The sequence below is a fragment of the Anopheles funestus genome, chromosome 3RL (assembly GCF_943734845.2).
Source record: "Anopheles funestus chromosome 3RL, idAnoFuneDA-416_04, whole genome shotgun sequence".
NCBI classification, from domain to species: Eukaryota; Metazoa; Arthropoda; class Insecta; order Diptera; family Culicidae; genus Anopheles; species Anopheles funestus.
Window position 1 is genome coordinate 12843708 of NC_064599.1, and position 27970 is coordinate 12871677.

Sequence of the window (27970 nt, forward strand, 5' to 3'; positions counted from 1 at the left end):
GGTTTTTTTTTTGTTTTCGCTTAAGATGCACGGGCCCCCCGGAATTTAGTGCGGGTTTCAGCACGTTCCTTCATTTTATCCGGCTAACATACTAATAATGCCCTCCGAAAATTGGTTCTTTTGCGTTTCTGCTCCGCTGTCAAGATGAATGTTTATCGTCCGTGAAGTGAACGTTGGAAGTTCTACCTTGAAACACGCTTGAAGCTGGTAAAGCAGCAAGCTATTAATTGTTTTCGGCGCAACTCATGTTGCGTGTGCGTGTACGGGGATGGGAATCTCAATGCGGGCAGCATTATAGCTCATAATATTTCGCTAACGCTAATTCCCCTTTTTTTGCAGGCGAGGTCGGCAAGGAGATGTACATAGTGAATCGGGGCCGGTTGCAGGTGGTGGCGGACAACGGAAAGACGGTGATGGCGTCCCTGAAGGCGGGCTCGTACTTCGGCGAAATCAGTATCCTCAACATGGGTACGGCAGGTAAAGCGCTCGGTAAATATGATAGCCAAGCAAAATACTGTTGTTATTGACGTTGTATCTTTTTCTCATTCATCGTTTCAAAAAAAAAAAAAAAAAACAAAACGAAAAAACGAAATCGAAAAAAAGCAAAAAAATGCAAAAGTTCAAACCAAAAGTTACCGAAAAATGGAAAATTTTGCAATTATTCTACTAGTATTTATAACTGCTCAAAATCAATCGAAATTCTGCTCAGACCAACTCGACCACCGACGTCGACGATGATGAAGCATATGCAGGCTTAGAAACCAAAAAAAAAAGTCGTCACTCAGTTTGACCCAAATTATACACACACGCGAATAGCAAAGTTGTACGAAACCAATGTGAGAAATTGCGTGCAAAAGCGAACGCAATGGGCGGACACTACTTACCGTAACAGAAGCGAAAGCGATAACCCCCCCATCGGAACGGCGCAACGGCGAGTTTCAAAGCTAGGAGCCACACTTTACTTTTACTTAATCGTACCAATTTTTGCTAATATTCAAAGTAGCTTAGAATCCAAAATCGAATCAAATCGAATATACCACACGCTCCCCTAAAACCCTGTAATGCCTTCTCTATAGTTTAAACGTAATTGTGTTCCCAACTTCCTCCGTCAACTTGATTCCAACTCCTCCGTCAACCTTTGTACTTGTCGCGAACGACTTACTAAACACCACAGATTTCCACAACTTTAAACTCCAAACAATTGCGCTTATTATTACCATTCCATTGATCGAAATGGAAGGAAAAAGAAAGTATCGAAACATGGATTTTTCACAATGTGTCACCGTGATCAACTTTGAGATAGAATGTACTTTCTTCTTCTACTGTAACTTGAATTACTACAAAATTGGTCCAAAGCGCTCCATTCCTGATTAGCTCCTGTGTGGAGACTCTTTCATTCATGTATGCATACATGTTGCTCTCTATCTATCTATCAATACTCTTCGCTCACTCTTTCTCTCTCTCCCTCTATCCGTCTCTCTATCTCTCTCTCTCTATCTATTGCTCTATCTTTCCTTATACTTCTTGCTGTGTAGTTAGGAAGTCCCCGAAAATGGTCAATTTCCCCCTATATATCTATTGTGCTTCTCTTATCCCCAATTTCCGTCCGTCCAGATCGGATGTCTAGACACGTAGAAACTGTACCCCTGATCGTATTACGATCGATGGCCGTTAGTGCGAAATTTGCAACCCTTAATCGCAGAGTTAGTCTGAAGCCTAGCGTTGCATAGCATTAAACAGTAACTGTAACTACTAGAATCGAACCGTAAACCTCAATGTTTGCCCATAGCCCGAAGAAGTTCGTAACCGTAGTGCATAAACGTACATGAACATTCATTATAGAGCATACCGTATCAACAAAACGAAAGTAAACCGAAAATATCAATCAATAACTATCGTTCAGTTGAAGCTTTGCTTGGCTATAATAACTTACCAAAACAAAAAAATATCATATCAGTATTTATATATCTTAAATAATCGTGCTATATATACTACACGTACTTTTCAACATATCTCATTGTTCCTTTTTGCTAATTATATTCTCATACCGCACCGTTTCAGTTGAATGATTATTTTTTACCATATCGCTTTTGTTTGTTTTTGTTTTTTGTTTTGGTTTGTTTGTTCTTCTTGTAAACTCTCTGCCACTCTTTGTTTGATCAAGCTCGATGTGATTCCTATGATAATGTGGATGAATTGCTTGTGTGCTTTCATTTTTTTGGTTTATTTTCTCACCACTCCCATATTCTTTTAGTGAGCATCTTCAACAAAACTATGAATAAACATTTAAAATTAATTATTTTGAAGCTACATGTTAAGAGTCTTGCTGCATTTCTGTGGATTGCGATTTAATTCGAATTGGATGCGTAGTTTGAAGCTAGAGCCATTTAATTTAACTATCTATCTAGATAATGAAAGTTGTTATTACTCTTTTTTATTTAAAATTTACTTCACAAATAATCAATTAGCAAAAATAATTCTTTAGTTTGGTTGATTTGTTTTCAGTTGGATTTTATTTGGATTTCATTGGAAAATGCATTCAAAATGTATCTTTTGAAGAAGTGGACTAAATCAAAAGCACATAAAAAAGACTTAAAGTGCCGTGTGTGCTTCCATTAAGCCCCATTTTATGGCATAATTCCACCTTGTACGATACGCAAAAGAAACGTGCCGTTTAATTATCCTCTCACAATATTCCTAGACAATTCAGTTTCGGAAACAACAAACAGAACATCTTGTGCCTGTGGGGTTGGCTTTGGTTTCGAAACGCACCCACATCTACTTGCCAAGGATTATTGGACCGGAGAGCAATTTAAATCACAATTAAATCCGATTTGCTAATCATTGCTCGGTACTTGTTGCACGAAAAGTACGCACCCGTGCCCCGGGAAAGGAAGCGGCATTAGCATTTTAATTCCCAAATCAGCAACATTAATCAACTATAATCTAATGGAAGCTCCCACTTGTAATCCAAAGGCATTTTGTACTGCTTTCCAAACAAAACTTAACGTTTTGCGGTTTTGGAGACGACATTCGGAGTGGAAATATTTACCGTGTGTGCGTGGGCTTCTTGTGTCAGTGTCGAAGTCATAAAAGTGAAATGTTATCTTTATCTCTTGAAAGAAAAAAAGAAAACTAACTTGCCTTTAAGCTGCTCCTTTTTTGCGGTTCCCAATCTTGTTACATAAAGGCACGCTTGAATGGGTTTTTTGGTCGGAGCTCAAAAGAAAATTGCATATCTCACAGAGTGCATGCCCGAGTGTCCATTCCCTGGCCCCCGATGTCTGACGGTGGTCAGGCAAAAAGCCATTTCATGCAACTTCTCTTTTCCCTTCACAAACGAAACGAGAGATTCCTCCGGAAGCCCTAATGCTCAAATCCTCTTTTGATCCACAAGAAAGCAGCTTACCATACACTTGGTACACTTGGTAGTGGAAAAGCTTCTATTTTTTCCACCCTCCCAGCAGGAGCTTCCGGTTCTCGGCAGGTGCCATAGGCGGGTATTATGGTAACGTTAAGTAATTTCCTACAATCAGGTCAGATGTCCTTCAGGCAGCTGTCGAGTTTTGTTTTCGCCCCCAAAAATTCGATGGTACTTCGGAACTTTACTCCATCACGATTGTTTGCTGATTACATGCATCCTTTCGGAAATTGGGATGTGGAGTTTTCATGAAGTTTTGTCTTATTGTTGCATCTTTGAACTATTTTACTTAGAATATTGTATTCTATAAGTATCTCTTCAGTATCTGATCTTCAAACTCCAATAAAAAACAAACCCTCGACAATAATAACATATTTTAAGTGGCTTTATATCCCACATCATGAACTGTCCCCAGTTTTCCCCGAAAGGCAAACAGTGGACAATTTAATTTTTTTTTTGTGTCTGTTTTGTTTTGTTAGCAGTGTACAACACATTCCGTGTTAGTGCTCCATTACCATTGGTTTTATCTTCATCGAATTTGTAGCGCCTCAGCATATTTTCTCCCATTTGCCCCACATATGCTTGTGTCACATGTGGCTTCGTGGTGGGGAGAGTAAGGGAGCTTTGCACCCAATTATGTCACTTGTTCACAATATCGGCCACATCAACATGTAGTTTCCCGGGGGTTTTGTTGGTAGAGAGCTGTGTCACTTCGCAATGACGACCCGCCCAAACGATGACGACGCCGGCGACGGTGACGGGGTTCACATAATTGAACAATTCAATTCGCTCAACCAATCCACGGCGAATGAGATGAATTTAATTAAACCGTTGGCGGTTTTCTCTCCGCGTGTGCGCGCGTGCCTTTCGGGCGCTCGTTGATTGAACTGCCGCAAGCGTTTGCGACGGGGCTTTTGCCCGAATGAAAACGTAATCATTTAAAATTAAACCACCATTCAAGCTCGCTCGCACGCCGCAAAAAGACATCTTTGGGAGGGGTGGTTCCTGTAAAAGGTGCGGGTTTGTAAATGTCTGTCTGTCTGTCTTCCTGCCAAAAAGGGGAAAACGGATATTTTGCGCCCGTTCTTGCACAACGCGTTCTCTCTTCGAAACGTATTTATTACACTTTTCCGCGAATAGATAATGTCACACACAAAAAAAAAACCCGGCATAACGTTGGCATAACTTTTAAAGTATTCGTTATTAGATTTTCCTGCCACAGGACGGGCAAGAAAGTGGAAAAACCCCTTTTTTCCCTAATGGTCCTTTAAGTGTTTCGCTCGTAATTGATATCTGGTTCGGATTTTGGGAATTATAAATTATTAAAAATTTAACTCTCGACCAACCTCGGCAGGCTTTTGTTGGGTGTGAAAAATGAGTCTTTTGATGTGCTTCGAATAGTGGATTTCATTCCACACCACAATCTATTGGAATTCTTGATTATATATATATATCTTTTGGGTTGGGTTTGTAGTTAAAAGTTTCTTAATTGAGAGAAACTCCTGTACCATTTGATGCAGCTCGTTATAATCCTTCCAAGCAAGAAATGGATGCAAAATATTATCGTTTAATTAAAAGAAAAGTCTGCTAAATATTGAATAACGTTTAGGATATGAAAGAGTTTTCCTTATGCTTCCGTTTTCTAAATGAAAGTGTGATTCTCCTAGGGCTTTTTTCTTTGATAAACGTAATCCAATTTTTCTTACGTACCACCGTGGAAATTTGCATATTTTTAATCAATCGATGGTAATCCACCTGCTACTAATTACGTGGTTTTGTGTGCCTTCTTTCCGAAGGGTGTAGTTTGCTAATGTGAGCATAATTGCATCAAAGCTGGTGGTGCACTCGTTGTTCTTCGCTTCTTACCTTACGTTTCTTCGCGAGAAGAAACGAATGTTCCGGTTCAATAAATTAGAAATAACAGAACGATATGAGATTATTCATTTTGCTACTTTAAATATCGTAATTACATTCATATCATGTACCGCAAAGGCAAGATATTTTTGTCTAACTAAACTATTAATTAAAATGTGAATTATCTAATATATAGTTAAATTCATATTTTGAATGCATTTAATTAATTTTAATTTAAAATAAAATTATTATTCTTTGTTTAAAAGTATATTATTTTCCTTAAGTTGTATTGAAATATATATTTTTTTAAATTTGTTTCTATTTTTTTTTACTGCTTCAAACCAATTGCTTTGAGTGAAAGTTTTTCCCACTCATTCACTTTTCCTCTTCTTTCTTTTGAATGCTGTGGTTTGTTCCTCCTTTTTTCCCTACTTTTTGCTATTGGTGGTGAAATTAAAAAAACACAATTTCTTCTGTATGTGTCGCATCCAAGATTTGTCTGTTTTTTTGTAATACAAAAATAAATCAAAATGTCTCTCGCTCTCTCTCTCATACTCGTTCTTTTGCTCTATTTTTGAGGTTTTCGTTTCGGTTTTCTTTATATGTTTGTCCTGTTCACGGAGTTTTTTTTGCCTTCTGTTGTATGCCAATTAAAATCTGTCTCTCTATTTTCCCACATTTCAAAAACCCCAACATTCATACCATATAATGTAAGAAAAACCTTTCCCCAGCCCCATTTTCCATCACAGCCCCCCGCCGATACGGTACGTGTCGTCCGTCAACTAATCGGATTATTCTGTTTCTCTTCTTTTGCCCACCCTGGTTCTCTGTACCCCCATCCCGGTACCGTGACGCTGCTGAAAATGGTAACAAACCCAACACACACACTCACTGACTCACAAATCGAAAAAAAAAACGCAACGCACGCATCACTTCACCCCACATACGGCGATACATACACACACAAACACACACACAAACAAACGAACACATACACACGCACACGGAACACGTCAATAATAACAACAATATTTAATCTTCTCAAATGGCGATCGAAACACACTCGAAACACGAAAACCGTTATGGAATTAACACCAATCTCCGCTTTTTTGATCGAAATCCGGTACCGGAACGGTGCACAATCTTCGATTTTCTTCGCGACGGGCAACAATCTTATCCCAATGGCGCAACCGAAAATCTTTCCACATCCGTCCACCCCAACCTCCCATCCTCTTCTCCCTGCTCTTTCCATTCCTTCTGCTTCCGTTCCACCGAACTGTGTCCGTTCGGGCAATAAAATGACCAACGAAATTCCAAATCCTTCGCATGGGGTGGTTTACGAATAAAAAAAAACACACACACACACTCAATACACACAAACACGCACACACACACACACACACAAATGTGGAACGTTTTTCCTTCCTTCGACGAGTGCAGGAAATCGGCGTACGGCCAGCGTCCGTTCCGTCGGCTACAGTGATCTGTTCGTGCTAAGTAAAAAGGACATGTGGGACGTGCTGAAGGAGTATCCGGCGGCCCGTGTGCGACTAGAAGCGATCGCAGTAAAGCGGCTCGAGAAGTACAAGAAGGCACCGCTAGAAAAAGGTAACGTGGAAATGCATGCCCTGGTGATGGGGGGGAGGACGAGGGGGAAGAAGGGGAGGGGAGGGAGTAATAAGCAGTGGAGTACGGGAGTTTCGGTTACACACATTTGGCCAAAGCAAAGGCGAAGAATGTCAATATCTGGAGGACATTTCACTGATGCTCCATTAGAACCCCGTACCGTGTTTGTATATATGTTTGTATGTGCGCATGTTGCCGTTTGTGTGCGTGGTGTACTTTGGCTCGTTATCCTTTTGCGAAAACGGGTCTCGATGGGCAGCGACGCAACATGCATGCATACGCCGGGGGTACCACAACGGGCAATGTTGCTTTTTTAGCTCCTGATTTAGTAAGCTTTTGGCAAGCATTTAGCTTTTTTGTTGTGTGTTGGCGTTTGGCTTCGGGCACATTTGTTGCAGCTGCGCTGATTTTCTCTGTTGATGATGTTGTGCTTTTCTTTTGCTTCATTCTTTGCTTGTGCTGATGCGTGCTTATTTTTGTGCTTTATCACTGCTGCTCGTGAACTTTGCTCTCTGCTAGAGATGATGGTATTTGCAAAACACTGGGCCATTTAGCCAGTGCCAGTGATGGCATTAGCCTCAATTAGATTGTCTAGATATTGTCTAGCTACCGAGTTGCCGAACTTCAATGATTAGTTATAATGCAATATCCGGGGCGTGGGCATCTAATCGAATATATTCATCAAATTACAGGACATTATTCTAGCTGCTTAATGAATCAAAGCTTCTACTATTTCTTTCTTTCTAAGTATGTGTGTAGAATTTTTCTTTATTATTTCTATAGTACTTGCTTGTACATTTTGCCACTAGTGTCTTCTTAGAGTCACATTAGAATACTTCAAATATTAGACAACATTTAAATGCCTCATTCATCAGCAAAGAAACATAACTTCCCACACAAAGAGAACGTTTCATTCCATCCGGCAACACGTATTGCGTCTAATAGAATTACGTGCGCCTTGGGCCGAATGCTCATCACGAAATTTTGCAAACAATCATCACAAACGATCCGAGAAATGCATCGATCACAGCACTTCCCCGATGTGCATGCCGAAGGAACCGGAAAACTTTAGATTGTTTCAGTTCTGTGCACGGTTTTGTGGCCGCTTTTTCCAACGCCAACGAATGGTGGGACGTGCACATGACATGACATTGTGAGTTGCGTTCGGTTTTCTGTTTCATCTGCTTTCCCCGCTCTCGGAACTCGTTTGATGTACATTCGCTAGTCGCACGTTTGTCGCTTTTTGTGTGTGGTTCTTGCCTTTCCACGAGCAGCGCTTTGCATGTTTCTTTATGGTTGATGCTGTTGCTGCTGCTGCTGCTCCCGGCTGGTCGTTTGATTGTGTTTTTGGGAATGGCGGCTGTCTGGTAGTGTCTGAACGCATTAGCCATCGCCGAGACGAACATGGTGCGCTCTAGTTTTCGTCCTTACCATCGTACCCCGCCGGTTTTTGGTCACAAATAGGTCAACAAAGAAAGTGTCACCGGTTGCTAGTCGCAACCCATCAGTAGAACGTTGCTTGAATTGAAAATATTAAATTTGCAACTTTCAGTTGTACAAATGTTTGTGTGAGAGGTATTTTGAAGGGTTATCTCGTTGAGGAGATGAAGCACAGTACTCTTGAGTATACACAAGATCCATATTATGTATTATTAGTGAATGCTGATATGTGCATCATGTTTTTGATTAGTTTAGTTATTGAAGAAGAGAAATACACTCAGTATAATCGAAGAAATCAATTTTATGCAACATCTCAAAGTCCAAAAAATATCTTCGAAAAGAATCAATTCAAAGTTATTGTCAAAAGAGTCAACTCACGCCTTTCGGAAGTTGAAGCAATTCGCAACGACGATAAGCAAGTCATAATAATTTCTCAAATAGTATTTATTGAATTTTTCAAACTCCTGTGATCTTATTGCTTAATTTTTTTTACAATATTTCTTAGTACTTGAAGGCGTCACTTTTTTCTTGCATTCCCTGTGAGGTTGTGAGGTTTAGTGTAACTTAGTAACCAACGTATATAAACTGGAGCATACTCCGAAGCAATTACTCTGGAGTAATTCCGGAGTTTGCACCGTAGATAACTCCGGAGTTGACTCGGAATTACTCCGGAGTTGATACTGGTTTACTCCGGAGCAAACCGCGGTACTGCATCCAGAGTTAACTCCATATTAATAATGCTGGAGTTTTCCGATTACTCCGACTCCGGGAAATTTGGGGATATACCCATGACTAGTATAGTTCTTCACATCTCCAGTCTAATATTTGAGATAATTTCCCTTTGAAGTTGTCCTTTTCTAAGAGCTTCTATATACTCAGAATCCCCCTTAGCAAATCTCGTAGTGAGAATTTAACTATTATCAAACATCACCAAATACAATACTGCCTTGGAGAGTAATAGCGTCAATTGCATATACAATGAATGCTTTGCGTTACAAAGAAGTACTTCAAAATTGAGGAATATTTTTGGCAATAAAATTCACTTTAATGAAGGCAGCCTTTAGTACCAAAAAGGAACTATGGTATATCTGAAGCCGATTTCGGATTAGGATTCTTTCGAACGAGAAATTAAACAGGGAACGGGTTCAACCTTTACGCGCCTGCCTATCTTTGTGTGCGTGTGTGTGTGTTTATGTTTTATACGTTTTTTCGGTTGTTTCCTTAGAGTGTTACTGTGTTAACTGTGTGCCTATTTTTGTGATTAATTTACTAAAGTTGCTATGGGACGCTGCCAATCGACACCAGGTCTAGTGGAGACGAAGGGCCGCACCACGATCGAGGACATGTGGATATCGCCCACGACGGCCATCACGTCGGCGGGCTCGATGATGGCGCCCTCGTATCCACCGCCAGCGGGCAGGTAAGTTGCGCAAGCTTACGCGCGCGCGTACACAACCCATTTGAAAGGGGTCACACGACGGCACGCGACGCTTGTTGACGCGCTCCTGACGTCTGATACCTTCTTTATCGCCATGCGCCACAGTCGCATCACGAGTCCACGATCGCACCGGGGAGATGTCTGCAGCAGCCGACAGCCACAGTCACCGGGCTCGATCAGTCCCAGCGTGCACAGCTCCGAGGAACGGCCCCGAAGCCGGACGGCGTCCCATTTGGCCCGGCCGCAATCGCAACCGTGTCGAACAGGTAAGTTTGCTCCTGACAGGCTGACACGTTCGAATGATGAAGCCACATCTAATTAAGCATAATTAGAATGGATAGAACTATACTTATCAATACTTAGTTGTATGCTAAGCAATTTAAAAAGGCAAATACTAAACAGTTAACACAGTGTGATTTGAACATTTCGTAGAATTATTTACTGAATCAAACTTTGATTGCACCCGTTTCACTTCTTTTTCTCATATGAATCCACCACATTTAGATCCATTTACTTTACATTTAGTGCACCATTTGTTAAATTATTTCACACAATTACATTGTTTTAGCACGGTAGTATAGTTTTCCATTTTTTACAAATAAATTAACATATTCTATTGTCATTTTTACATAGTTTTACCACACTCATTACCCTTAACAGAAACGATAATTTTAAATATTTATGTAATATTTATCTTATTTTATTTTTCTAAAGTAAAGACAAGATAGATTTAAATAAACTAAACATTACTTAATAGTTTTCCTCCCTAGAAAAATACCAAATTGTATGTTTTATATTTTTTTAATGTATGTTTTATGTGTTTGAATTGAACTGTAGGTTCAATTAAGAAGAAGGTTAAGAAGAGACTATTTCTGGATAATGTTCAAGTTGAAGTAGAATGTGTCTAGGTAGAACTAGAACCGTTGCCTACTTTCTGCAGCTTTTGTAAGCCGAAATTGACTACGTTTAAAGTGTCAGTTCCAAAGATGCAGAAATATGCGAAACATTCCAAATCTACCTAGACACTTTGTAGTTAAACTTGAACAAATTCACCAAATAGCCATTAGAACTCGAACACCCATGTAAGGATTGTTTGGTCTTTCTGCAAATGCAACCTAAAATGCAGCCAGTTCTCATTCTTCTCCCATCACAGGACCACCCTGTGGCTCTCTGACGCACATCGAATCTTCCGGTGCGACGCCCCTGCTAGGTTCACACGAGGCACTCGAGGGTGAGATCAAGCGTCTGCGGGAACGGCTCCATACGGTCGAGTCGGAAAACTTCACGCTGAATGCGAAGCTCGCCCAGCAGCAGTGGGAGGTCGAGCATCGGTTGGCCGAGATCGAGATGCAGATCTGCGGTGCATCGTCCGCATCGAGCGTCAGCCAGGAGAACGAAACCGAAGACCTGGAGCGGAACCGCGAAAGCATCATATAACACGGAAGCGAGCTGCCTCAAAAAGTTGCCCTGGTGTATGTGCGCTGCATGACTTGAACTGGAACTGGCCCGAGACGAGAACCGCGACACACGGTACCCTGTTTTTTCCGCGATTTTGACGCCTCTCTCATTGATGTCTACACCTTGCCACGTCTACAAAATTATTCGTTTGTTTCGTTTGAAGACACAATCTCCGAATATTGCTGTCTGCAAGATCTTGTGTTTGTCATCGTAACTTGAAGTGAATCTTTCATTTCCAAAACGGATGTCAGTGAAAACGACTCCCGCAGGTACAAACCTTCCAACATAAGCGTAATCGGAAATGGAAAACCCAAACACGTGCATCGAATATATGCATGAGCTAGGATTATCTGATTAACCGATCTGCTCGTAGTGGTCACTTTCGTTTAATAACATCATCGATTTGAACGCACCAGCGAGAATGGAGTATCCTCGAAAAAGTATCCTTTTTTATTGTTCTTGTTGGCTTGTATCACGCCACCCGGCAACGGAAAGCTGGCGGAGAAGTGGGCCAAAAGGCGGGGGAAAAAAGCGGAAACAGAACTTACCAACCAATCCATCTACAACAAAAAAACAACCTACGACGAAGCAAAAACAACTACACGAACGAATCTCAGAGATCTCTACCCAAAGACAGCACGACGACGGGTTATCTTTGGCAAAGGCAGCTTAGTTGGAAACTTGGAAAAAAACGACGACTACACACCATTCACACGCACCCCAAAAATACATATGCACACAAACACACACATGTCTAGATATGCACACACGTACATACTATAACGCAAAGGAAAAACTATCGAATCACGGCTGGAATATTGATCGAGCAACGATCGAGCACAATAGCAGGTCGTGGATGTCGTCGAGCGTTCGGAACGCGCTCGTGCTGTGTACAGAAGTGGAAATAATTGTGACCAGTTTGTACAATGTATATTTTTGCGCTGTACCATCGCTTCCTTCCCTTGTGCTGGGGAATGGCCCAGAATTCTGCGTCTACGTTGAATATCGTTGATTAGCTGAAGAATTGGCATGTGAAAAAAGGGAAAAAGAGAAAGAGATAGGTGAAAGCTATTTCTACGAAGCAGAACTACATATAACTGTAACATAAGCTAACCTTCCTATGGCGGGTGGGATAGGAAAACATTCGGAAAATGCGGTAACAAGTCCCCCCCTCCGGCACGGTAGGAAAAGTGTTAATCTTTTAAAAGAGAGAAAATCTTAAACCAATGAAAGTTTGTATTATTAGGGTTACAAAAAAAGGAGGGCAGGATCGGATCAATTAACCTTAGCGGTAGCGGTAGTAGAGAAAACGACCTAATTCCGGACCTTCATCCCGGATCCGGGTTACGGCGGTACGAGGTGTGATATCGAAGACAGAAAGGTGGCACACGCTCTACCACCATGTTGCTTTACGTTGGCATTGTTGCGAGATGGTGAAGAAAAAAAAAGGATGATGAAACCCGGAATTTCGGGAGCAACAAATGTGCAAAAAAACACATCGCTAGGAAAGAAGCGTAAAATTTGCCAAAAATTCGTTACAAAAAAAAGAAAACAAAACATTCACATAGTTCATCTGCCCAAGTGATACATAAATGGTACTTCGTAGAAGTGTGGACTATATCCCTTCCCGTCGGTTTGGTTGGGTAAAGGTTTCGAACAAAAATTTATCGCACCATCATCGTATGACGGGGACAATATGCGTACAAGGAAGTGGTGGAAAAACTGTCACAAAATAAAGGAGGATTGGGGCACGTTTGTCCCCCCTTCCCCCAAAAAACGAAAGGGCAAATACATTTGTGAATATTTCACACTGTACAGGAACACATTCCTAGAAGGTGAATCGATTAGGATGATGAATTAGGTTTGCAGAAGGGACAGCTGTAGTGATATGTTGCTGGAGCCAAACAAAAAGGAGGTGAAAACGGGTAGAAAGGGTTTAAGGAAATGCGAGAATCGTGCCCGGAAAAGGCTAAACGTACACCGGACGTAAATTATTTCCACCTGAAGGAATTTATTCGGTAAACGAAAACGATTCAAGGCGAATCAATTTTTATACCGAATCCGTAACCCTCTAACCCCCGGCACGAGAAACAATGAGAATTATTTACTTTTCAAAACAAAGAAAGAAAAAAAAGCAAAACAAAAATCCCATTTTTGCCACCACATACATACACCCTCAAGCGTTCGGTAAAATTTATAGCAAATGCACAATGATTCGATTCAAACGTTTAATAACACTAAACTCACAAAACGGAACATTTTCACTATGAGCGAAAAATTACGATTTACGGTAAGCGGTTAGATTGGGGGAAAAAAAACGAGGAAGAAGACATTAAGCACTTGCTATAGGAGACTGTAAAATATATTCGCCCTTTTGATTACGCATTGGGTTTTACTACCACTAAACTAAACTTAATTAAGGCTAAGTGACAACGCAGGGCAAACGTAGCGGTATTTGTTGACAGTTTCTAAACATACGTTTACCCTTTATCATACTATTACGGTCTTATTCTGCCCCGAAAAAAAAAGAGAAAACGTGGAACGTACGTCGGAAAAAGGGTCGGAAAAATGGCTTCTAAAATACGTTTACCGATGGGACAATATGAAGTCACTAATGGGCACGCACGTTTCGTATGTTCAGGATGTTTTCGTTTTTAAACCATAGGTTAAGAACACCTTTGCTGTAAATTGTTTTGATCGCTTTAATATCCACTGATCGGATCTTCACCATGCGGAAGACGGTGAGGAAGATGGCGGAATAGCAACTCCATTGCAACCCTCACGTTTTTATCGCTTTCCAAGACCTTATTAGCAAAGGTCTACAACTTAATGACACATTTTTGGGAGTCTCGTAAGAATGGCATTGAGAAACATCACATTCCAGTTGATGGTGGATGGAAAACCTTCAGGGCCCTTTGCTACAAGATTCTTCTTCAAGAAGTTGGACCTGTTTTTCCTGTGTACTCCAAAACTTGGAACTCTCGAGAGGCTCTTCGGGAACTCAGTAGTGAAGTCTCGGGAATAATGTTGTCTTCTAAAAGGAGTCGCGATATTTACCAGTTCCCTCATCAATCTAGTGCCTAGAGGATCTTCGGGAACTCATTAATGGAGTCTTTGGAATATATTTGTGTTCTCCAAGGAGTTGGACCAAGGACCTTCGCGAACTCGTTATTGAAGTCTCGGGAATATTTTTGTGTTCTCCAAGGAATTGTGCTGTTTACCTGTTCATTCACCAATTTAGTCCTCGTGAGGATCTTCGGAGATTAGTCTCCGGAATAGTTTTGTATAACAAGATCTCAATCTTAGCATACACTGAAGTCGTAGACATCACTGGATAACGGCCCTCTTACGTCCTCGAATTCGAGTTTAGTAATGGCAGACGCTTCAGAGACATGAACTCTGTCCATAATTGACAAATACCTCTTAGTGAGGATCGAGAAGAAGATTCTCAGGCTTCAGTCAACTGACTATGTCATGAGACCGGGTGATCCGGCCCGTTGAGTCATATAAGGCTCTCCAAAAACAGGGAAGAGATAAGGTATTTCCAGATTAAAATGGATTCCGCTTGAATTCCCGCTGAGAAATTTGATTGACGAGCAACGGCCCTCTTTCGTGATGGATCTAGCGGATAAGTATGTAAGTTATATATCAATACGATCACGTGTACAATTGCTTCAAAGTCCCTTTGGTTTTGGGTTGCGTTTCCTAATTAGCTTCACCTTTACGCCTGTGTGTAAACTATACTATTTGCGCAGCGAATGCGCAACCTACTTGAGGCCAAACAAAACTCCCATTTAATGTAAGCATTTCGAAAGAAAACAAACTCCAATCTCTACTAAAAAGGTTGTTAGACACACGATTAGTCCGATGTGGGGATTTAAAACCCAAAACAAAAAGAAAACATACTATACACTGTGTTGAACGATTGTTTCGCTTGTTTGCATTCCACTGCATCCGGTGCAGTCGGTCTGTACATGGCAGTTTGCTGCCGACAGTGTTAGTATCAACATTGTTCCTTATTTTTTGCAGTTGTTTGTTTATTCAAGTCTCATGCAAAAAAAAGTAAAACCCCACGAAGCATGGTAGGATCGTTTTCCTAGGAAAGTTTGCAGGAAACATATTCGTTACAGTTAAGTTTGTACGTTTAGAATGACGCTTTGTACATAGTGAATACACGTTGGCATGTATAGAACGGAGCGGAAAATACACACTACCACATATTCTAAATAGTTAGCGATAGTGAAACGAAATGAAATGAATATTCCGATCCCGTTTGGAAGGTGGAAGGATAGCTCAACGATCTTGACGATCGTGGCATACTGGGGACAAGATGGGCTCAGTTCTGTTTTCGGTAGCGTACGGAGTAAAGAAATTATAGCCCCCTTCGGTTTTTGAGACTAAGAGGGTTCCTAGCGCATAAGAAATCGATTTAAATTTCCTATTCACATTACCACTCTACATGAATATCAACAGCACGGCCTGGTAATGCTTCGAGTTACACTGTGTGAAACACATTTTTCTTCCGTCTGTTTTGAATTATTTCTTTTACACTGGTTTAACTGGCTTAAGGACATTGTTAAAGACATTTGGTTTTGATTTTTAAATCCATTTCAATCCACAAAAAAACGTCGCATATTTCAATAAATCAACTCTACTGACAACACTTCTATCACTTCATACCGTTGGGTACGATATTTTAAGCAAGCAGCTAGTGAGCTGCATCAGGTTCATTGTTGAGGAATTTGGGCGCAACAAAATCCAACAAATAACGCAACATAACAGCGACAGTGAAGCAGTGACATAACATAATGATTGCACACAAACTATACCTATTAGTGAACGTAAGAGAAATTCCAATAAACGGGACCAACGGTGTGTAAAGACAAAAAAAGTAATGCGTACACCCCAAAAAAAACCAGCATCGAAGCACGTACAGATAACCCTATTCATAGATTCAGAAGGTAAATCCAAAACCAATACCAACTCAATTCAGAACCAACTCAGAAGCAGGAAAACATACATTTCACAATAATACGCACTAATGTCCAACTATGTTTTGCCAAAAGTGACTAAAGAATGCATCTAGTTCAACTGGCATTATTTGAAGCCCTGAATTGGTAATGTAACGCTTTTCGTGTAACGCCTAACGCTCGAGTTCAGGTTTGTGTCACTGCTAAGTTTCAAATTCGTTTGGCTGCGTACTGGACGATTATTTCATTTCCACTGATTTTCCACTGGAAAAGCATCGATTTTGCACACATGTAAGAATAAATGGAAGAAAATACAGCAGTACTGCCATTTTCTAGTGAAACAGAAGGAAAATCCTAGAATAAAAAATCACTCACAATGCGTTTTTGGGAAGCGTTTCAAAATTGAGCAGCGACTCAGGCGACGAACCTGTGGTGCAAGAAGACTTAACTGTGTGATTGCAAGTCATGTTTTCCACCAGTGATTCGTACTTGCGCATAGATCGCAACGAGGAAAACCATTCAAACTTGGCCATTGTGCAAACAGTACCAGTCTTTGAAAGTAAGACAATTTTGAACGCCCCAAAAACTACAACAAAACCAAAACCACGGCACGGAAGAGAATGATGTTTCTTATCCAAAAATTTGCTGATGCAGAACGCAGCAAACAACTCACAAAAGGTTCCACACATACACGCACGTACACATACCTCCACCCTCATTCCCTCCTTTCCCGGGGCAAACCGCCCCCCTCCTCCCCCAGCTAATAGAATATTAAATGCAATGATGCGAACCAAACCATGCCGTCAGCGATAGGGAAAGAAAGGGAATATGGTCCGTTTTGGAAAGCAAACTCAGAATGAAGAAATTTCCAACGTACTTACACACATACACGTACACACACACACATACACACAAACAAATGAAGAGGTACTAAAGCGTTTACTAGTATTTAAAATAATAAAGCTAATACGGCACGAAGCGATCGTTTTTGTCAAAAAAAAACGGTTTTGGCGCCGAATTTCGCCAAGTGATGGATTGAACCTAGTATAGTGAATTACAGTGAAGCAAAAGTATAATGTTATAGTCTATAAAATCTGATAGAGAAATGTAAAAAAAAAACCAAACAAACAATTTAAGCAAAAGGTTAAATCACATACATAGCGTGTACAGCAATTTGGGGACATTACCCACGGATAATGGCGGGAGAAACAATTTTATAACCGAAACTCCTTGCTTTCTGGACGAACACGTTCGCTCCCTTTATCAGTGTGGCACGACCATTGTAGTGACACAGGTGCTGGCGCACAGCGAACGATTACAATCGAAACGAGAAAGGCCCCCGATCTGAACCCTCCCCGGGTGGGGTGGAAAATGTGAAGCGAAAGCCGAAAACACACAAAAAGTACGGAAACCAGTTTGCACGCGCCAATGAAGCAACAACTTCGTCCCCAAGAGCAACACAGACACACACTGCAGCACCACAACCCCAGATTGTCCCCCAACGGCGGGGCGATCGGGAAACGGCGATCGTTCCACTGAGCTAGTTTTATTTAATCGTAGCGACGAAGAAGCGCGCAAAACAAAACTGCCAAATTTTTAGATAAACAAATATGATTACTGATGATGAGACGATGGCGACGACAACGTAGGAACATCGGGAACATCGAGTTCGAATGGAATGTTACAACTCGGCATGCTAACAACAGGAAATACATATTTCGTTCTATACATATTCGCGTTCATCGTTACTCACCTTTACGCCATTGGATTTGCTTTGCAATGATAATACTATCACGCGAACTCATGCTAGGCTTTAACTTTTTTGCTTCATTGGTTATCAGCCAGCACGAAACGAACCGACGTTTCTAGTTTGATCGTAGCGAAAAAGCTTTCGTAGACGAATGACGGCACGGCCTTAACATTCATGCACCAGTCGCCAGCATGTGGGATGAACTTGCTCTCAATCTTCAAATTTATGGCCACCACGACTGTGGGAGCAAATTCGAGAAAATTGTACGTTTTTTGATTGGAACATTGGATTTTGTGTTTTTGTGTTGGTTCGACAGTGTGTTTGGTACATAATTTGATTTATGTCTATTTCACAGCACGACCTGCGCCCCTTTAGAAAAATCTAAAAGAAAAAAATCTTCTCTTAAAACAAGCGCGTTTGGGTCGCCTTAGGCCGACCAAATTGATATAAAATGCAAAACCACTACTTAGTCTCACCGATCAAGGTTTTACAGATGTCAAATTATAATGGCGAACCGATCGAACAGCCACTATAGTCCACTGAGTAAATTTGAATTCATCCGTTTCAACGTCAAAGGTGCTAATTTCCTACCCGTTTGAGCGGTGAATCTAGGCCTATAGTTTCGGGACGAATGGCTTCATTAGCACTTTGTTTGCTAGTCACCAATCGCTACTGGCGAAGGTTCACTACCATTTGTCGGTACGGAATGTCAAACAAAAGGCAACCCAACGGCAGTCAAGGACACGGAAGCTTTTCGTACGATTTTAATTTAGTGTGGAATGGAAAATTAATTACTTCATGTAAAGTGCAGATAAATATATTTCTTGTTGAAATTGTTTAATTTTGCTATTCACAAAAAAAACTAAAACAAATAAAACCCACAAAAACCGAATCGAACGTGTTCGAAGAGTTTGTACAGCAGTAGTAGATGGAATGCGGAACGAAGGCAAAGCATTTCTTTTCTTAACCATGTACATAGGATATGTTTTTAAGATGAAGAGGACAACGCTCCTAGATAAACAAAAAAAACCCAAGCATCCTTACTAATTAAAACGAAACGCAAAAAAAAAACGTAAGAAACGTATCCCCAATTCCAACCAAAAAAAAAACACAGCCAAAACGATAACGGTGCGCCAAAATTGAGGCCAAAAACCAACATGTGAATAACGTTTTGTTTTCGGAATGCAGAAAGAAAAGGGAAAAAACAACACAAACGCAAACAAAACTGTACCGAACTATGCGACGTTAAATCTGGAAAGATGTTAATAGACGGATGAAACATGTGGGAGAAAGTTATGGAAGAAGAACAAAAAAACGACGAAGACCCTTTTTCACTCTCGCCTACGAGTAGATAAATTGAACGAATGATAAAACACGAAACACATTTAAAAAAAAACAAAACCCAGTGAGAAAAACCGAAACCGGTCAAACTTTATACAGCCAATGCAAAGGAGTTGCCAATAAAGCCAAAATAAACCAAAAACAAACAAAAAAAAAACACTTCGCACAAAGTGAATAGGTTGGAGCCAAAAATCACGTTACAAGGAATACACAAAAGATCGAAGAAACTAGAATAGAGAGCGTGCATAAAGATGGACCAGACGGGCCACAGTATATTATCCTCGGGAGAAACGAATGTTTTGCCAAAACAAAAACAAAACATACCAAGCATCAAGTGGTGGAAGACTGGTGCACAAAAGGGGTAGAAATACACACGAATGAACAACAAAAAAGTGGAAAAATAAACATTTCAAAAAGAAAAGATTAAAACTATACAAAACACTTTCACAGGCGCACGCATACAACAAAACAAGAAACAAAAGAAAAAAAACAACGGCAAAACAAAGAGGAAGAACGGGCAAATGAAATGAGAAACATGGGAAGCATTTGTTAAAATTATAATATTTTCAAATTTATTGTAATTTCTATGAAATATATGAACATGAGCAGAAATGCGATCGAGAAACAAAATCCATACCAAAAATTAAAAGTAATTAATTAATTGATTTGTTTTTTAGTTTTTTTTCCCTCTTTAGATTATTCTAAAACTCTCTTTTTGAAGTTTTCGATCACTACTTGTCTCACTTCTATCACTGCGTAAAACTCTTCATTTGCAAGTGACGGTAAGTTCTTTAAGACGATCGTTATTTGGTGTCTGTTACTTTGTTCACCAGCGTGCTTTGAATGTAAATTGGGGAAAAGGAAAGAAAACAAAACAAACTCCACAATGCACGATTCACTGCATCGCATCACGTTTTGATTCAATTCTTTTTTGAATGTGTTTTACTGGCTCCGGGCCATAAATCTTGTTCTGTTCATTACGGGAATATTTGATGAATTCGCTACTACTGCAAGCAATGGAAGTGGCTTAACGAAACCAAAAACAAACACAAAAGACTCTAGCGAAAACCGAAACAGCTACCGTAAGCACCGGATAAGCGGTACGCTGTGAAGAATGTAAACACCTATCCACTGCCACCATCATGCTTCAGTTGAAGAAGAAAAAAAAACGCTTCCCACGAGCTTCCTCATAGCGAACGATCGAGCAATCACCAGACCGTCTCGGCTTCCTTTTATATTGATTATTTATTTATACACGGTTGCTTACTGAAAAGCCTACCGCTACTGGGCCAACATTAGCCCACTACAATGTTGTCTGCCCAAACATGCCCTTCTGGCTCGATCGGTGAACGATCGGTGTCATCAATATTTTGATTGTGTTTACTCTGCACGGATAAACCCAACAATCCTCGATTACACATAGACCATCGAGGTAAACTAGGCATCAAACAGAAGACTTCAATGCCGGGGAAGTTGAAACGTTTGATGAGTGTTACTTGCTTGAAAGTGCTACAAAATGAATTCCCAGTAATTGAGGTAACGTTACGTGTCACACGTTATCCTTGAGATAAAAAACAACTTATTTTTAGTGAACTTTTTTCCGAAGTAACTTTATGTGATTGAGAAGCAAAAATAGGTAAAATTGTCAATGTTGATTTTGCGACTGTTGTCTCAATCTGTCCGGTCTTTCTGCCAGTATGACGAGCTACTGATTCGAACGGGTTAACTTTGGGCAGCATAGGAATTGGAGCAACCACACATACACACACACATACAAAACCCAACACAGCTGTGACAAACGGCTTGGCCGGGGGGAGACCTTTCTTGACGTAACGTTGCGGTGCTTTCGAGCGCAAACGTAACCCTGGACTAAATTCTTTCGATGCCGTCCAAAATGGGTGGTTCACAAAAATGCGAACGGTTCAATTGTAAACGACGTACGAAACAACCATCCCCGCAGCAGCAGTCAAGGCTAAAGGCCAACAAAAGGAAGCAAAACTTTATGAGTGATCGATCGCAGGCTCGAGATTCCGGTGATCGGAACACTGGTGATGGTATGGTGGTGAGGGTAGGATACAATGTTGGTAGTATGTCATTAAAATGAGTTGCGACTTTTAGCAGGCAGCAGCAGAAAAAAAACACAACTCCATTCTCGTACGCGAGAAGAAATTCTAACCGTACCGGTATGAGTCACGGCAATAAAAAATGAAAGGTGTTTTAACCCTTCGGATGGGATGAATGTTTTGAAGAATAGAATAATTTTTGACGAATTTCTAATGTAACTTTTTATGTTCAAACCTACATCTACTTCGCTTTTGGGCTTATTCAGGAAGAAAATCTTACTTCAATTTTGTTTCCAAATACTACTTTCCTCACACAAATTCTTACATGATTCATAGTAAACGGTGGAGCAGCAGTTCTCTTATGGCTTCTCATCAAAATTCTCATCAACACCTTCATCGTGATTCCGCGGACACGCTTCACAGTCCAAATCGCACCAAACCGATCTGCATAAGCACTCCCTGCTGCTGCAACCACGACGGCGACGACGACACACTGTACCGCCCTTTACCTCGGATGGGCTGGGTAGGTAAATATTTCACTTTCGGACCACCACCATCACCTGCGATCGTTAAAAACCTTGGTCGATCGTAGACCCGCACTTGGGTAACTGGTTGTAAAAACAAAAACTTAAAACCCAACGATATATATCGAACCGGTCTTCGGCGGTCTAGGCTTGAGGCCCCAAACCGACCCTAGCCACCCGTTCCTTGGTGGGCGGGGGGTGGGAGAGGGGCCACCTCCATCGGTTGTCAACAATTCGGTTGGGTTCGTTGTCCTTCCCTTCCTTTCTGGCATCGAAGTCACCGGCGGTAACGAACGAAACGATGACGTTTGCGGTCGCCTGTAGCTACTGCGTTTCGGTGCTGATGCTGTTTGGTAATCGCGCAAAAGGAACCACACCGTACCTATGTCCCCCTTCTCCTCCCCCCCCTCCCTCTTTCGTCTCTTCCCTCCACCCCTTGGAGCCACCATTTAATATTACCTCGTGCATATCGTTTCATAAAGGTGATGGGCATGAACGGACACCGTGGGGAAAGGGGGGGGAGTTTGGGAAGCACCTGGGCCAATTCCGAAAGGCCCCGAACGGCGTGGCGTTGAAAAGCCAATGAGTCGTGAGTCGGGCCCTGGGTAACAGTACAGGTCTGGTGCGCACCCACTCGCGGTCTTTCTCTTGCCTGGCAGGCGATTTTTGCTGGCATGTTGGGCAAAAGGGACAAAAACACCTTCACACATTCAACCACTCACACATACACACACATACACAGAGAGACTGGGCTTGCTAGCGTAACGAAATCCACCTCCTCTTTCTTTACTATGCTGATGTTGATAACCGAATGCTGGGCTGTACGGTGCATGGTTCGTAAAAGAAGGTCCTGAAGTAATTCGAAGCTATATTCTAATTTATAGTAGTATTTTTCCAATATAAAGGAATGCTTTCAGTCATCTTCCACTACAACTTGAAGAGAGAATCGACATACGAGGTTTCTACAGACAGATTAAAAGCTAGAAACACTTTTTGTTGGAGCACTTAAACACGAATTCTTGGCGAATTCTTCCAACTTACACGAAATGGAATGTCTCTTTGGAGTCGTTTCGCCACAAAACAGTATGGTAATGATGTTCTATAAATTCTTGATATTCCCATAAAAAACTGGTTCCTTCAAAAGCTCTCTTCTAGCCGTCAAACCACAATATCCTAGACGTCCGAAACACGTGGTCTAGGGAATGAAGTTTTATTTGCATGATTAGCATTTCTTCACGGTCACTTTGATGCGATCCTCCGACACGATCGCCGGTATTGAAAGAACGCTCGAAAATATGTGTCATGGACCACGCCGGTGTTAAGTTGCGATCCAGGACACGGTATGTGATCTCCGCATGGAGTGGTTTATTGTTTTAATTGGCTATCTGCTGCAGAACCTTCATTTTCTTCCCTATCGCTTTTGCGCTCAGCCACCGTAACCACCGTAGCGACCTAATTCCGGAACGTGGTGCGCGGGTCCGAAAAGAAATCACAAGTGAATCACGGTCGTGTGTTGCAGTTTATACAGAAACACCCTTTTGAATATCGTTTCCAGGAAGGAAGAATGCTGTGTGTCGATCATTAGTGCGAGAACTGAGACTTGGCAGGCGCAGAAAGTAACGGAGTAACGGAACGAGTCCCGATTTAGATGATTAGCTTTATCGGAGACTCAGCGCCAGTTTGGAAAGTCAAGAATGTCGACGATAAATATGATAATTTCGCGAACCGGTAGCACAGCGACCCTCCTAAGCTAGATCCAGGTGGGGAAAAGGGGTTAAAAGGGGATGAAGTGGACAAGCGGTGGCTATGAGATTGGCATAAATATATACATGCACACCCCGATGCCGGATAGCGGATCCAATCTTTCGTGTTTCGTGTGTATGCATGCCACGGCTCCGAGAGACATTCACATCGTCGTCGCCGTCGTCGGTGTGTCTCTCCGTCGGTATCTTGCGCATCGGGCTCCCACCCAATTCGTTGGGGTGGTTAGTGGTGGCGTTGTGTGTATTTTTTGTTGTAATGTTGCGTATCGGTGGTGACGGGCGTGCAAGGAAAGGGACGGTACCGATCCATCGATACGGTGTCCCGCTCGCACACACAGGCTAGCCTCTTTTCGGGGTGGTGGTGAAATGAAGCCTGCGCCATGCCACCGAGAAGCCGCCTTTCATTCTGTGATCAATCGCATCCGCGTTCGGTTGTAGATTGCCTTTTGCACCGTTTCCCTAGCGCGTGCGTTCGTTCGTGTGTGTGTGAACCGGGTACGTGTGTGTGTGTGTTTGTACGTGCAAAAAGGGTGAGTTCTTGTGAAACGTGAAACTGAATCACCGTGATTTAGTAGTAAGGAGTGGTCACACAAAAGCAGAGAGCGGGAGAGAGGGAAAAGGTCGTGGAAATATTGCAAACTTCTGGTTTAGTGTTGTTAGCTTCTTATCGTGCTCGGGTGTATATTTTTTTTTTTTTTGAGGGTTTACCGATCGTACCGATCGTTCCAGTCTGTGTCTGTGTGTTCTTTCTGAAAGGAAATTACAGTAACAACAACAGCGGCAAAAGAGAACGGTACATTAAGGAAGGAGGAACGGTAAACCTTCCTAGTGACACGAACACGATCAGTGTAGTGCCCGCAAGCAGTAGTGAACTCCGCGCGGTTTGAAAAAGGTGATTTGGTTTGCGTTTGCGCGAAGGAAACATAGTAAAAGGTTCGTTGTGCAACCGATCGGGTCAAAAAGATCCTGCGAGGGTGGCAAGTGAATTTCTGCGACCACCCCCCCTGCGTGTGTGTGTTTGTGTGGCTACGGATTTTATTGTAAAACACAGCCGTGGGGATTTATGTTTTCTTCTCATTTCTTTAGCAGTAGCTCCATTTGTTGGTAACAATCCCACGTGGCAAAGATGAGGATAACTGGCAAGGTGTGTCTGCTGTGTCTGGCGGTGCTGGTGTTGACGTTGTCGACCGTATTTGCCAGCCCACTGGACGAGAGTGCCCGAGCGGCGCTGTTCCGCCGTACGCGCCTTGGTGGTCCCAAAGGTCAGTTGTCTTCAGCTTCAGCTTCCCATCGTCAGCGACGGTATGCGCTTCTGCTTCTTGCCACAAGCCCATTTCACAACCCACCACGTCTCGATCGGCACGATCACCTCGAACATCATCCTTCCCATTCCCACCATCCCTCCCTAACACGATCGAGACGACATTTCGATGCAAATCACATTTCTTCACACCCCGACCAATATCATCATCTTAATCATCATCATCATCACAACAACAACCAAATCATCATGTTCATCCGCACCCCTCACGCTCATAATCATACGCAGCGATTAAATAACCCATCCAGCAACAATGCCATTCATCGCACTAGAAACAATAGCAACACACTGACCGGTCCGGGCATCGCACGAACCGGCAAAGAAACCATTGATAACGGTGCTGGTGCTGGTGGTGGTGGTGACGATCGACGCTTGCTTTTAGACGCAGAGATTACGCGGGTGGCGCAAACGCACGCGGGTCAGCTGCGGCTGTACGCGCAGCGCAACAACTTTAGCTCGTTCAGCGACTACTTCCTAGCGCAGCTGCGCAAGCAAAATGCGGCGGTTGCGTACGCGTTTGACGAGCAGCGGCCGACGACGGTTGGCCGACCCTTGCCGGAGGACGAGATCCCCTTTTACGACGAGGTGGATGGTATCGGTGACCGGCGCCGGGTCAGCAGCAGCAACCCGGAAACGGTCCTACCGAACACCGAACGCACTATCACTACTACTACTACCACTACTGCACACACTACTACCACTAGCACGCTCACTACCAGTAGCATCGCCACAAACACTACTAGCCAATTGCCCGCCAAAGTCTGGGGTGAAGGTACAGAGTCGCGGTTCGGGCCGGTGTTGGAGTTTGTCTTACAGCGTGTTCAATCGATATTTTCAGTCTATAAGCATGAGGACCAGAGCCGCCCTGGTGTACCGGTCGCGGACAACCTGGACAAGGCACCGGCGGAAGAGCGCAAGCTACAGTCGAAGGAACTGTCCGACGAGGAAACAAGCACGGGGGCGGCGGCGGTGGCACCTGTCACATCCGCACCAATTCCGGCCAAGGGAGGTCTTAATAGGTTGTTTGCGCGCAAAAAGTATAGCCCACTGCTGAGAGATGCTTCCAAGGGCGTGACCACGACGGAGTCATCTTCCAGCTCGTCGGTAACGACCAGCGCAGCCGTTACCACCGAGAGTGAGGATGGCGTGACGTCCTCCGGTACTACGCGCCGTACGAGACCGACGCGTCCGGGAAAGTTGCCTCGTTCGACCTCACCGAAGCCAACCGTGTCCGTGAAGCCGACGAAGATATCATCCCGCTTTTCGAAACCCACGGTAGAACCCACCGAAAGTACGGTGGCTAGCGTAACGTCCCGTACAACACGCGGTCGTCGCACACGTCCATCGAAGCCTTCGAAGTTGGGAAGCACGACGACAACAACGGAGGAACCGACGACTACCACAACGACGACAACGACCACAACCACTACTCCTGCACCCACAACGACGACCACAACAACGACGACGACGACAACTACTACTGTAGCTCCTAGTACTTCTTCTAGCACATCTTCTGTCCCGACAGCTGCCTCCGAAGCTTTGTTGCCCGGAGCGGAAGCCATCGTTCCGAAAGGATCAGCACAATCGGACGATGCGGAAAGTTCACCCAGTTCGGCTGCTTCCACAGGAACGGCGAGCACGACGACGACGACAACAACAACCACCCCCACAGCGGCACCATCTTCCGGCACGCCTTCGTCAACAACAGCCGCACCAGCTGCCACGAAAGATGCTACCGAAGTTGAAGCCACCAACCCTGTCAAAAGTGCACCAAAACCCGAACGGATTATCCCGGTGGTTGAGCGGCAGGATGAGCTAACCGAAAACGAAAGTCTGCTACAGTCGGCCGGTTACGATTCATCTGCCGAAGAGGAGCAGTAGTAACGGAACGCCGCCGGGGGGGACGACCAGCAGTCCACCAGACAAAAGGCGTTACGTTGAGTGCGTGTGTGTTTGTGTGATAAGGATGTGAGAGAATATAACATTTGTTTACTATTACCTGCATACTCGTTCCGCTTACTTCCAGGGCGGAGGTATTTTATTTCACTTGTGTGGCACTTTCCCGACGGGAGGGCCATTTCGTCCTGGAAGCGCTAGACATTCTTCGGCAGCATTCGACCTTTGGTTAGCGAATGTTGGGCGAATGAAATAAAGATTAGGTAAACCACTGTAAACGTTTCGTTTTATGATGTGTTAATGATTTTGTCTGAAAGAAATAAATAGGTAACGATTTATGTAACATGTGCATACAGGTAAATATTTCATTATGGCATTTTCTTTAAAAAAACATTCCATTGATTGCTTAATCACTCAATAGACAAGCAAATCGAAAGGCCGTTTTTCTTTAGTAAGAGAAAAAATCATTCCATAAATTCTTTTCATCCCTTTTCGAACCACCCAACACATAAAGCATAAGCATGAAAAGCTCTCGAGAAGCTTTCAAAGCTTATGCTAAAACATTAGCATATGCTTTTACTAAGAGCTTTCAAAGCCCTAACAAAAGCTCATCAGTTAGGAATCATTCAAATATTACGAAACGCTGGTCGATGCGGTGGAAACGATTATCATCCTGCTGAATCTATCGCATGTCGCCTGTTCTCTACTATTCAGTTATCTGAAAATCTGCATCAATTATATCAAAAACTGCAGCGGTGAGGGTGAAAGTCAATGCGTAATGGAGTGAGCTGGATTTTCCTACGAATATCATCGTCGTCCTTGTGGTAAGCATGAATTACGTTTTATCTATTCCCTGTTCAAGTAAAACATTGTTAAACAATTTTTCTTTTAAAGTTACTAAAATATCCTTTATCTACGTTATTTTTTTCTGTTAATACGTTCATTTATATTTACACCAATCGTTGTAACTAGTGTTGGGTCAAGAGCGAAAGAGGTACCGCAATCGCTCCGGTCATCTTATTGTGCGTGCTCCTGCACAGCCCATGGGAAAAAGAGGTAGCTCCGTACGCAGCGCTACATACAGGAGCGATTGTGCGATGCGCTC

At 42.6% G+C, this 27970-nt stretch overlaps 2 protein-coding genes across 9 annotated transcripts in view; both read left to right on the forward strand.

The window, feature by feature from the left end:
- LOC125771438 (cyclic nucleotide-gated cation channel alpha-3) overlaps positions 1-19791 on the forward strand; it is a 101942-nt gene extending 82151 nt beyond the window's left edge. For 3 of the 5 annotated variants that reach the window (XM_049442061.1, XM_049442062.1, XM_049442065.1), the window contains 5 exons: positions 340-489; positions 6716-6883; positions 9617-9761; positions 9885-10045; positions 10933-19791. In XM_049442061.1, coding sequence (XP_049298018.1) covers positions 340-489; positions 6716-6883; positions 9617-9761; positions 9885-10045; positions 10933-11216 — 908 coding nt within the window. In that variant the 3' untranslated portion in view covers positions 11217-19791. The remainder of the gene's footprint in view (positions 1-339; positions 490-6715; positions 6884-9616; positions 9762-9884; positions 10046-10932) is intronic. The other 2 variants (XM_049442063.1, XM_049442066.1) reach the window with 2 other exon arrangements.
- Positions 19792-24025: 4234 nt separating this feature from the next.
- On the forward strand, positions 24026-27143 carry LOC125771482 (uncharacterized). Of its 4 annotated transcripts, none has more exons than XM_049442149.1 (3): positions 24026-24178; positions 24735-24910; positions 25808-27143. In XM_049442149.1, the coding sequence occupies exons 2-3, from the start codon at positions 24775-24777 to the stop codon at positions 26848-26850; spliced, it is 1179 nt and encodes a 392-aa protein (XP_049298106.1). In that variant the 5' UTR covers positions 24026-24178; positions 24735-24774; the 3' UTR covers positions 26851-27143. The 4 variants fall into 4 exon arrangements, with proteins under 4 accessions (XP_049298106.1, XP_049298108.1, XP_049298107.1 ...); XM_049442151.1 differs by having other exon boundaries at positions 24738-24910; XM_049442150.1 differs by lacking the exon at positions 24026-24178 and adding an exon at positions 24198-24581.
- The last annotated feature ends 827 nt before the right edge of the window (positions 27144-27970 follow it).

Bases quoted from the DNA above. Each gene is read 5' to 3' on its own strand.
- LOC125771482 (XM_049442149.1), top strand. From the start codon at position 24,775: ATGAGGATAACTGGCAAGGTGTGTCTGCTGTGTCTGGCGGTGCTGGTG. The intron at 24,911-25,807 runs GTCAGTTGTCTT...CGATATTTTCAG, and splicing joins GCGCCTTGGTGGTCCCAAAG to TCTATAAGCATGAGGACCAG.